This window comes from Penaeus vannamei, chromosome 21 (assembly GCF_042767895.1).
Source record: "Penaeus vannamei isolate JL-2024 chromosome 21, ASM4276789v1, whole genome shotgun sequence".
Taxonomy (NCBI): domain Eukaryota; kingdom Metazoa; phylum Arthropoda; class Malacostraca; order Decapoda; family Penaeidae; genus Penaeus; species Penaeus vannamei.
Window position 1 is genome coordinate 30,581,954 of NC_091569.1, and position 12,500 is coordinate 30,594,453.

Sequence of the window (12,500 nt, forward strand, 5' to 3'; positions counted from 1 at the left end):
TCATTCTCTCTCTCTCTCATTCTCTATATATATATCATATATATATATATATAGTTTAATATATATATATAGTTATATATATATATAAACATATATATATATATATATATATATATATATAAATAGACATATATATATTATATATACATAATAGACATAACATATATATATACTCTCATATATATCTCATATATCTCTCTCTCTCTCTCTCTCTCTCTCTCTACTTACTCTCTCTCTCTCTCTCTATATATATATATATATCACCCATTATCTCTCTTAAACCCAGACACCCTTATACTCTCTCTCATTTTCTCTCATTTTCTCTCTCTCTCTCTCTCCATCTCTCTCTCTCTCTCTCCCTCACTCATTTCTCTCTCTCTCTCTCTCTCTCTCACACACTCATTTTCTCTCTCTCTCTCTCTCTCATTCCTTTTCTCTCTCTCTCTCTCTCTCTCTCACTCATTTTCTCTCACTCACTTTCTCTTTCACTCATTTTCTCTCTCACTCATTTTCTCTCTCACTCACTAGCTCATTTTCTCTCTCACTCACTTGCTCATTCTCTCTCTCTCTCTCTCTCTCTCTCTCTCTCTTTCTCTCTCTCACTCATTCTCTCTCTCTCTCTCTCTCTCTCACTCATTCTCTCTCTCTCTCTCTCACTCATTTTTTCTCTCTCTCTTTCACTCATTTTCTCTCTCTCTCTCTCTCTTATATGTATATGTCTTAGTGATATATATATGTAAATAGACATATATGTGCTTGCTTAATATTATATAATATGTCCAATAATAATAATAATAATAATATTTAATATTGTATGTATACATGTCTTGATGTATGTGTGTGTAATGTGTGTATTATTATTATTATTTTGTATTTTAAAAAATGTAAATAATATTATTAATGATTGATAAGTAATACAAAAATATATAATGGAAAGGTATTCTAATATAAAATATTAATATTGTAAAAATAAACTAAGTAATATTAAATAATAGTGATATTATTAATAATGGTGTAGTGGTATTGTTGTTGTGTTGTGTGTTGTATTTGTAATGTATTGGTGTGTGTGTTGTGACTGATAGTATTGTGTGTAATGTGTAGTGTATTATTGTGTGTATTGCGTGTGTTAGTAATGTGTGTGTGTTGTGTGTGTATTATTATTGTGTGTATTGTGTGGTAGTATAATGTAAATAATGTTAAGTGTCCCTATTAGTGTGTGTGTATTATTAATTGCAAGTGTGGTAAATGTGTAATGTGATAAATGTAGTCTCTCTATCCTCTGGCTGTTATCTAATCTTATAGCCCTCACCTTATATTTTGCTAACCCCTACCTCACCCATTTGATATACTTGTAGAATGGCACTGTTATATGTTTTTTTTTTTTTCCCCTTTCCTTATTTCATGGGTGACTTGCAGGCCTACAAAAGTGCAATATACAAATAATGAATTCACCCTTTTTTTTTTCTTTCTTTCTTTTTTCTTTTTCAGGAACAAGATAGTGAGAGTGATCGCAATGCATTAGCAGAGGAAGCTAATAAAAGTGAAAAAATGCTCCATGACAACCATCGAGCCTTTCGAAATGCTGTTCTTGCAGCAAAACTTTCTATCAATCAGGTTTTACTATATTAATTTTTATATATAACATCTTGACGTAAAGGTCTTTTGACAATAATACATTCTCAAAAGTAATTAGAGTTTTGTTTGTTAAGATAGATATGCTTCTCTTTCTCTTCCCAGAGGAGCAAAGATGAATTGTTTTCCAAAGCTGAAGTTCCTGATGAGGGCGAAGGAGTTCTCCGCCAGAGGGACAGAATGAGCCGTGAAATAATGATAAAAAAGTCTTCACAACTAACAGATGATCTTCTCACTGTAACTCGGTTAATAAGAGATAATACAGAGAAAAGCAGCAAAACTGTAGACAGATTAGGTATGTAAATTGCAGTTCTTATTTTTATCTTCATTCATCCCATTCCTTAAGTTGGCGAATGCAGACTGACCACTAATAGAATAGTTTTGTAGATATTTATTAGCTATATCAAAAAAAGTTTTTCTATCATTTAGAATGTTAAAGACTATAATTCCCATTTATTTATTTCCGATAGTCTCTTTCAACAACTTAGTCTTTTACATTACTTCTCTTTTAAAATCCACAAAATTTTCTTATAATAAAAATCCTCATAATGTATTCATTTTTTCAGAATTCAGGTAGTTGATTGTTAGCTTTTCAGAACATCTTGGGTAAATATAAGGAAGGCTTATCAGTTTCTTGTGATTCAGTATAATATGCCCCATCCCCCAATTGTCGTTATGGGAGGGGAAGGGGAATAGGAGTTGGAGACTAATGTTGCATGTTCTCTTCTTTCCTTTCCTTCTCCTCTCCAGTCCACTTCCTAGGGTGTGAGAGCTGTACTGAAAGGATGAAAGGCTGGCTTAGTCATTCCTAAACAGCCTCCAGGAGCCATAGGCAGAGTATTCCCTTGGTTAGCCCTTACCTTTTTCTCGGGATCCTGAGGGGTATACCATTTCTTTTCCCCACTATTTCAGGCTCACCATATATAATGTTGATTCCCCCCCCCCCCTTTATTGGGGGCATTTCTCCAGTTTCGTGACCACAGCTCCAACCACTGATAATGATAATTCCTCAATGTTTTCAACTTCTGTCAATTCTGAATCATCCACCCAGGTCATTACTCAATCTCATTTCAGTATTCTAATGAAATCTTCATTATCTACTCCTCTCCCCTTCATTCTTATTGTCCTCGTCCTCAGTACTACTACTACACTCCATACCACCCTATCTTCCTTCTGCTGCTTCCACCTCTACATTTTTTTTTTTTTGCCCATTCAAGTGGGATCAATACTTTGTGATTCCCCATACAGCCCCAGAGAATTCCCTTCTCTTCCAACAATGCCTCCAAAAACAAGTAGGCATAGTTTCCTTTCAGTCACATCAGAATCCTCAAAGCTTGTGCACTATCAACCCTGACTGACCTTGCTTCTCTCTTAATACCAGAACAGTTTGTCTCCCTGATTGATTGTCCTATTTACATGGACTGGTCAGACTGTGAAAATGACCTGCTCACTTACCTTATGGACAATGATACAGTGGTAGTGTTACACTATTCCTCCCAAAGGCCAGCATAGGTCCTACACCAATATTACAAAGATTAGCATCTATAGATATGGCCTCCCGAATGAAGTTTATATTGGTGGATTGTCCTACCTTGAGGACCACATCAACCCATTTCCTGTCAATGTCAGAAATATTGGTGTTTTGGCCACCCAGTCAAACAATGTTTCTCCACAGCCTGGTGCCCTCTTTGTGCCTAAATGTGGTCATGACTGTTCAGATTTCCTGCTCAATCACATTCATATGCATTTTAGGGAGGCCTCCATAATGTATTCTATAGTTGCCCTGCCTACAAGGTCAAATCTGAGGTAGCAGTCCTTAGATTCAAACTAGGCCTCACTCTATGTGAGGCCAGGCAGAAAACACACTGATAAGGTTTTTCTCTCTACTTAATCCAGAGCTGCTATCTTCTCAAGATGTCTCAGCATCTCCCTCTCCCCGGGTTAAATTCATTTTCCAGTCTAAACCTACTCCAATTACTACCAAATAACCTATTCCTATCCCTCCTCCTCACTTTTATCTGTCACACCAGGCAATCTAAACATTTCACCTTATCTCCTAATACATCCTCTCTCCTCAGACATCTATCCCTTCTTATTCTCTTCAGTAGCTGTTTCTCAAACTTCCTTACCCAACTCCCCTCCAGAAACTCTTGAAGACATTTAAACCTTTCTAAACATGACCCAAGAGAAAGCTCTGCTCCCTCATTCACCCTCCACTCTCTCTATTCCCATTCCCTCTACTGATATCCATTCTTCTCCTCTTCTGGTTCCACCTACCCCTATTCCTCCCATCTTCTTTGTGCACTATTCCCTTTGTTCCCCATTATACATATTGCTCCCACCTAGATGCTCATGTGAATCTGGTGCAAGTGTCCTTTGGATCATTCCCCTCCTTTTCTTCAAGATACTTAATCACTTCCCTGTTCCCAGTCTTAATCCTCAGATTCTTCCTCTACTTCTCCAACACCCATCTCTACCTTTGTTACCCATTGATTGTTTCATAATGGCTCCTTTACTAGTCTATCTTATATGATGTTCCTCTTCCCTCCTGAGACACAATCTCCATTTCATCCTATTACCTTCACCCTTAACCCTCTCTTTTTTTTTTTTTTACTAATACCTGTCTTACTTCATTAGCATAGTATGTTAATTAAAAGGGTAGAGGGGAGCAACAGTGCTCTATAACCTTTGACATCAAACATTTTATCCTAATCATTAACTCATTTTCACCCCTTTTTGACATAATAATTTACCAGTGCTATATGACCTTTGATATCTACCACATTCATTTGTTAACTATTAACATATGTAACAGATTTTAAAATGTGTACTTGACCAAACACCATTTGCTTCAAAATACTAGTCATATACTCCATTTCTTCTTCTAATTTACCACAGAGGAAACCACATATTTTTCAAATAGATGCCATAAATATGTAAATAATGTAAGATTATTTTTCCAGTTGAAGGGTCCCAAACAATTGGCACAACTCAGGAAGAACTGAAGACGATGGGTTCTGTTATTGGCCAGGCTCGCAAAATCCTTAATAAGTATGGTCGCCGTGAGAACACTGACAAATTGCTTATTTTTCTAGGCTTAGTTTTCTTTTTAGCATCATGTCTTGTTGTTATCAGGAACAGGTTCATATTTTGATTATCATTCTAAGGTAATAAAACAAAGCACACATTCACAATTTAATGACTGCTATCTACATGCTTTAACTAATTCCATTTGTGAACTTCCTGTGTTAGCTTATAAAGAATAAAAAAGGAAAGAAACTTATTTCTAAACCTTCAAATCTTGCACATAAAAAGGAAATTAAAATATGTAAGAGACTGAGTAGATATTGTAAGCTATGCAATAATGTACTGTCAATACTATCATTGACAAAAAAGTGTTGAAAATGTATAAAGGACAAATCTTGAAGGAAAACAAATCTAATTTTAAATACCCCCAATGTCTCCTTATGGTATCTGGTTACCAGAAAATATAAATCCCAATGGCAAAATGAACCATTCAGGGACCTTCCTATAAAATTATTTATGTCAGTTTGACAAAATCTCTCTACAATTACATTAAGAAACTAAAACACCTAACATATCTACAATTCTAGTCTTTAAAAAAGTGTTAAAAAATCTGTTTATATCATTTTACATTTGTTGAAATCATGACAGTAAAAGTAAGATAACCTTCTGATAGAATAAAACAAGTTACTTCTATTGCAGTAAATGCAGGCAGGTACTCAGGTATACAGTTGTACTGCTAATTTATTTCCGTGACCGCGTCTGTCTAGTCACCCTGGAAAAATATGTATTCAAAATTAGAAAAAGAAAAAAACAATTCACAAAGTTATAGAATGGTAACATATTAGGAACTATTTATTTATAAATATGATGAAATTGTCACTGAATGTACAAACATTCCTACATTTATCCTAGCACTAATAATGATGATAACACTGCAGATCCATATAAATAATAATAACAATGATGAAAACATCACAGATCTATAAAGAAAGAGTGCACAAAAATATAATCATATACTTCCTCTTTCCTTAACTGGAAACAGATCTGAATATCTTCACACATTTTACTTACTTTGTCACTTTCTCCTCTGTATCAACTTTTCGTCTTGATCTTGTAGAGGTTTGTGCAACTTCCCTGTAAAAAGACAAAGAGCAGGGGGGATTAGTAAAGAGAATACCTTTAATCATACTTTGTATCTTTATATAATTGTAAACAATGTAAAATTTAAATATTGCTAAGGCTTCTAAGGCTTCTGTGCTGGATTCAATACAGTTCTGAAAATAGTAATTTTGAGAAGAAAAACAGAACTAGACTTACTCCTCCTCATCTGCAGGCTCCTTTTTTTTGCCCCTTGTTTTTCGTGTCTTTGCTTCAGGTTCATCAACAATGGTTTCTTCAGTATCTTTTATGGTTTGTTTGCGGCCTCGACCACGGCTTGTAGTTTTTTCTTGGTCCTGAGAGGACTCACTTTCTTCCTCGTCTTTGCTGTTTGCAGCCTTACCACGACCTCTTCTGGTTGTTGTTGTTGTTGTTGAAGAAGCTTCTGCAGTAGGCTCAGGTTCTTCAATAGCCTTTGCAGCTCTACCACGTCTTTTGACTGGGGTTGGCTGTTCTATTTCCTGGTTGCTATCATTTTCTGCTTCTTCAGCCTTTTTCCTTCCACGCCCACGTCTGCTACTGACAGTCTTCACTAATTCTTCATTAGTTTCTGATGTTTCTTGTTTACTCACAGTTCTTCTTCCCCCCTTCTGCTTGGTGTCAGCCACTTTTTCCCCCTCTGTGTCCAATTCTTCTACAACCTTTTGTGAGCGCCCTCTTCTTTTGGTGGGTTTCACTTCTTCAGTATTTATTTCTACTGACTCAGCCACACGTACCTTCTTACCACGACTTTTCACTGGCTTTTCCAGATCTTCATCCACACCGATTTGTACTTCTACTTTTGGTGTTTCAGGCAATTCTTGGGGTTCGGTTTCTTTTTCAATTTCAACTTGACCTCTTCTTTGTCCTCTTCGCACAGGTGTTGAAACTTTAGGGGATTCTTCTACTTTGGCAACTTCTTTGGTCGACTTTCCTCTTGTGCGTTTTACAGCAGGTATATCTAAAGATGGAACCAAATCATCAGTTTCTTCTTTCTTTGGTTGGGCCCTTCTTTGTCCTCTCTTTGCTGGTGTAGATGGTTTTACAGGCTCATCAATGGCTGCTTCCACTGCACTTGGGAGGTTCCCTTCCATATCTTCAGACTGCTTTTGTTTTCTTTTCACTGGTGTCAAAACCTTTACCACTTCTGTTTCTTCATTAGTTGTTACTTCATTCTGTAATGCTGCATCCTTGCGGCTTCGACCAGCTCTCTTTGGTAAAGATTTCTTTTCTTCAACAATGTCTTCAGATTCTTTTTCAATAATGCATGGATCTGGCAATTCAATTATTTTTTCCTCAGAGCCGTCATTTGAATCCAACGATTCATCCACTTGATTCTGCCGCCTTTTTGATTTCTTCTGTGGCACTTCAGCTACCTCTTCAGGTGCAGTTCCCCGTTTGCCCCTGCGGCTTCGAGTCGATGCAACTGGAGAATCGTCCTGTGCCACTTCATTCTTAATATTAACTTGACGGGATCGCCCACGTCTCACTGGCGTACTGCTTTCAGACTCAGTCTTGATTGTTCTTCGAGATCTACGTGGAGTGAGGCCTTCATCAAGTTCTTTCTCTTGTACTACCTGTGTGTTAGATTTAAGTGGCTCTACAGGTGGTATATTTTCTGAAGGTGAGCTTGTTGTTGGACTGATGACTTTTGGAGCCCTTCGGGACTTTCTACCTGAAGCTGGTGTAGTAGTCTGGCGTACTAGTTCAGTTACTTGACTAACAACTACATTAGTTTGGTCAGTAAGAGGTGTTTTCATTAACTGCCCTAACCCTTGTAAGTCAACCTCCAAAGAATAATCTTGAGATTTGGGTGTTCGCATAAGATTCTTTACTCCATGCACACTAGTGTAATCAGCTTCTGGTGCATTATGAGTTTGAGGGGTTGATAGCAATCGTTTCATTCCTTTTACATTGGTATAATCTGCCAAAGGTTCCAGGCGCTTCTGAGCAGGGGTAGCCATCAGATTCCTTAATCCTTTTGGCTCTGTGTAATCTGCTTCCACTTCCACATTCTCTGGTTTCTGTCTTGGAGATTTCATTATCTCTCTTAATCCTTGAACATTAGTGTAATCAGCTTCTGCAGTTTCTTTGGCATTACGAGGAGTTCTTAATAACCTCTTCAATCCTGTAACATTGGTATAATCTGCCTCATTCAGAGTTTCCTCTCTTGGAGTCTTCAGTAGATTTTTAACCCCAGCAATATTATTATAATCTGCTTTTGGAGAGGGTGGTGTTGGCTTTGGTGTTTTCAGTACTTTCCTAATCCCTGCAATATGGGTGTAATCAGGTTCACGCTCTGGAACAGGCTCTTTAGGTGTTTTCATTAACTTGCGCACTCCATGAATATTTGTGTAATCAGCTTCAGGACATTCTGTGGTTTTTGGTGTCCGTAACATTTTTCCAATGCCAAAGAGTTTGGAGTCATCAACTGGCTCTTCTGCAGCATTTGCTTTAGGGGTCTTCATGAGCTTGCGCAATCCAGTGACACCTGTATAATCGGCTTTGGGACTTTCTGGATTAGGTTTTGGTGTTCGCAAGACTTTCCTGATCCCTGCTATGTGGGAATCATCAGCTTCTCTCTCTGCAACACTAGGTGCTGGTGTCTTCATCAGTTTACGGATACCAGCAATTTTTGAATAATCAGCTTGAGGGCTTTCAGGAACAGGCTTTGGTGTCCGCAGGATTTTCCGTATTCCAGCTAAATGGGTGTCATCAGCTTCTTTCTCTGGAACTGGCATTTTAGGTGTTTTCATTAAGTTTCTCAAACCAGAAACAGCTGTATAAGATGCATTTGTCACATTTTCAGGCTTTGGTGTTGACATTAGCTTCTTTATGCCCTCAACATTATTATAGTCTGCAGTATTATTTTTCTTGTATAAGGATTTCAGTCCTCTTAATTCAGGTGATGTTTTTGATTTTACACTCACTGGTGAGACAAATATATCCTGTGAAACATTTGGAGTGTCAGCACACTCGAAGTCAAAAGTAGTGGCATCAGTTTCTATGGGTACATCTTCAGGTGAGGCCAAAGCAGACTTTCCACGTACGCTTCGCAATAAACGCTCAGGAGTGTTGCTGGCCACCGCAGGTGTTACAAGAGGTGAAATGAATTTATCCTCTGTTACATCTGGTGTCTTAATAGAGGAGAAATCAAAGTTTGTGGTATTACCATATGATGATGGAGTGTTGGCATAGGACATACTCATTTTACCTTTAGTGTGACTATTACTGACAATGTTTGGAGTACATGGAGAGAAAAGGGCAGGTGATGCACCTAAAGAATCCTCAAAATCTGATGCTGAAGGTCCTGGAGGTGTATTTAGATTTGGTGTCATTGAATATTTAGGCAGCCTTCCTCTATATTTTGGTGTTGGTTCTTCTGGAGTTTTTGCAGGATTTGCAATACTAACTTGTTGTGGAGATTTTGTGTCTAATGTATTTTTAATTGGGCTTGAAGCATCTATTTGCTCTGTAGAATCGGATCTGTTCTGAGGCATTTTCACTGGACTTAGAGTGCTGTCTTCTTTTGGAGGCCTACCTCTTGGGCGAGGTGTGCCCTCTGGTGTCTTTGCTGGACTTGCAGTCTGTTTTGGAGGCCTACCTCTTGGGCGAGGTGTACACTCTGGTGTCCTTGTTGGACTTGCAGCCTGTTTTGGAGGCCTACCTCTGGGGCGAGGTGAGTCCTCTGGTGTCCTTGTTGGACTTGCAGCCTGTTTTGGAGGCCTACCTCTAGGGCGAGGTGAGCCCTCTGGTGTCTTTGCTGGACTTGCAGCCTGTTTTGGAGGCCTACCTCTAGGGCGAGGTGAGCCCTCTGGTGTCCTTGTTGGACTTGCAGCCTGTTTTGGAGGCCTACCTCTAGGGCGAGGTGAGCCCTCTGGTGTCCTTGTTGGACTTGCAGCCTGTTTTGGAGGCCTACCTCTAGGGCGAGGTGAGCCCTCTGGTGTCCTTGTTGGACTTGCAGCCTGTTTTGGAGGCCTACCTCTAGGGCGAGGTGAGCCCTCTGGTGTCTTTGCTGGACTTGCAGCCTGTTTTGGAGGCCTACCTCTAGGACGAGGTGAGCCCTCTGGTGTCCTTGTTGGACTTGCAGTCTGTTTTGGAGGCCTGCCTCTAGGACGAGGCAAGCTCTCTGGCGTCTTTGTTGGACTTGCTGCTTGTTTTGAAGGTCTCCCTCTTGGGCGAGGTGAGCCTTCTGTTGTAGAATTTTGGTTCAAGGAAATTCTTGGGCTAGATTCACTAGTTTTGATACTATGTGCCATCCTATCTTCTGAATCAACCACTTTGCCTGGGGTATCCATGAGCCCTGCCAATCCTTCCAAGTGTTCATCAGTTCCTGCTGGCCCTGTGATTCTGGACTTGAAGGGACTTTTTTGTCCTTTTCGAAATACACGAGGTGTTTTTGCTGTTTTCTTGTAAATGAAGATTGGAGCTGGTGAATTGACATGTCCAGTGGTAGACGTTCTAAAATCAAAGCTTTGTGGCACCTCCTGAAATAAAAGATTACCATCTAATACCCTTCTCAATTCACAAGCTGTAACAACAGCAATAACCTTAACCTATAATGTCTAATCAAATCATAAGACAACTCCTCCGCAGCCAGGTCAGCAATGAGCTAGACAATGGTCAAGGCATGGAGCTGCACACACTACTGCACCCTAGCTTTGCCAAACTTAGGCCCTTATTACCAATTGTAAATTGAATTCATTAAGGCATTACTATAAAAGGGATCATGAAAATAAAAATGACCACTGAAGTCATCCTATAGTATCCAGTAGAATGTGTACACCTAAATGAGATCATCCTATTGAACACCTGTAGTAAGTGTACTCCTAATGTGCAAATTCCCAGTGTATAATGCCATTAACTTCCAAAAAGGTTATTGCTCCTATTCATGTTCAATTATAAGACACTATTTATAAAACAAACACCAAAATAAGTCACAACATAATAACAAAACTCTTATGTATCCACAATCTTACCAAGGAAAATTTGGTATTTGAAGCACTTTTCACTCCTCCAGCCTTACGAGAATCCCTAAGGACTCTTGCCTTCTGAATCACTTCCCTGGCACGTTCGGCCTTGGATGATGGCATCTTCCGCGCCATTAGGCCTCGCTTCAACACATCTGCCCAGGACTTCTTAGGGGTCTTTCCAGGAGTCTTTCTAGGAGTCTTAGCCAGAACTCTTGCTTGAACTTTCTTTGGTGTTTTCTTAGATGTGCTTTCTGTAAGAGAAAAAACAATGTCAAACAGATTGGTGGAGGACAGGAGGGAGGAGAGGGAGTGGAAGAGGAGGAGGGAGAGAAAAATGAAAGAAAGGAGGAGAGGCATGGGATAGGGAGGAAGGGATTATATATTATATATACATACATTATATATAATCATACCTTGCTTAGGTGTGGCTACAGCTACTTTTGTCTTCTTGGATTTTGATGCCTGAGGTGTCAAGCTAGCCTTCCTTTTCTGTCCTCTTGAGGCTGTTGACTTCGGAGTAGTTTTTGCAGTTGCTTTAACACCAGCTTTCTTGGGTACAAGTTTTGGTCTCCCCAACAGGGTTACTTTCTTAGGTGTAGTTTTGGGTGTCCCCACCTTCTTGAGTGTAGCTTTCAGAGTATCCACCTTCTTGGGGGTGGTTTTAGGTGTATCCATCTTCTTGGGCTTAACTTTCGGGGTATCCACCTTCTTGGGAGTAACTTTCAGGGTATCCACCTTCTTGGGGGTAACTTTAGGGGTATCCACCTTCTTGAGGGTAACTTTAGGGGTATCCACCTTCTTGGGGGTAACTTTCGGGGTATCCACCGTCTTGGGGGTAACTTTCGGGGTATCCACCGTCTTGGGGGTAACTTTCGGGGTATCCACCGTCGTGGGGGTAACTTTTGGGGTATCCACCGTCGTGGGGGTAACTTTTGGGGTATCCACCATCTTGGGGGTAACTTTAGGGGTATCCACCTTCTTGGGGGTAACTTTAGGGGTATCCACCGTCTTGGGGGTAACTTTTGGGGTATCCACCGTCTTGGGGGCAACTTTTGGGGTATCCACCTTCTTGGGGGTAACTTTTGGGGTATCCACCTTCTTGGGGGTAACTTTCGGGGTATCCACCTTCTTGGGGGTAACTTTCGGGGTATCCACCTTCTTGGGGGTAACTTTCGGGGTATCCACCTTCTTGGGGGTAACTTTCGGGGTATCCACCTTCTTGGGGGTAACTTTCGGGGTATCCACCTTCTTGGGGGTTACTTTAGGGGTATCCACCTTCTTGGGGGTTACTTTAGGGGTATCCACCTTCTTGGGGGTTACTTTAGGGGTATCCACCTTCTTGGGGGTTACTTTAGGGGTATCCACCTTCTTGGGGGTTACTTTAGGGGTATCCACCTTCTTGGGGGTAACTTTAGGGGTATCCAATTTCTTGGGTGTAATTTTGGGTGTGGCTTTTGGAGTACCCAACTTTTTGGGAGTAGTTTTGGGGGCCCCTAGTTTCCCTGGCGATGTCTTTAAGGTCACTGATTTCTTTGGAGAAGTTTTCAAGATACTACTCTTGGGTGTTGCCTGAATCTTCGGACTTGTTGTCTTTGCAGATATGGCCTTTGGGGAAGACAGTTTATTGGCTCCAGATTTAGGAGTGGCAAGTTTTGTGGGAGTTTTCTTAATGGGAGTCTTTTCCAATTTCTTGGGGCTGGCAGTATGAAGGCTAGGTTTCTTTGGAGTAAC

The 12,500-nt window shown here is 40.0% G+C and overlaps 2 protein-coding genes across 2 annotated transcripts in view; one reads left to right on the forward strand and one right to left on the reverse strand.

The window, feature by feature from the left end:
- Positions 1–4,911, forward strand: part of Sec20 (vesicle transport protein Sec20) — a 19,831-nt gene extending 14,920 nt beyond the window's left edge. Inside the window, exons 3-5 of the mRNA XM_070136080.1 lie at positions 1,489–1,614; positions 1,738–1,927; positions 4,596–4,911. Coding sequence (XP_069992181.1) covers positions 1,489–1,614; positions 1,738–1,927; positions 4,596–4,786 — 507 coding nt within the window. The 3' untranslated portion in view covers positions 4,787–4,911. The remainder of the gene's footprint in view (positions 1–1,488; positions 1,615–1,737; positions 1,928–4,595) is intronic.
- Positions 4,816–12,500, reverse strand: part of LOC113820665 (mucin-2-like) — a gene marked incomplete at its 5' end in the record, with an annotated part of 8,952 nt that continues 1,267 nt past the window's right edge. The window contains 5 exon segments of the mRNA XM_027373006.2: positions 4,816–5,431; positions 5,731–5,793; positions 5,977–10,283; positions 10,776–11,020; positions 11,183–12,500. The exon segment at positions 11,183–12,500 is cut by the window's right edge and continues 872 nt beyond it. Of these exon segments, the coding sequence (XP_027228807.2) occupies positions 5,401–5,431; positions 5,731–5,793; positions 5,977–10,283; positions 10,776–11,020; positions 11,183–12,500 (5,964 nt within the window).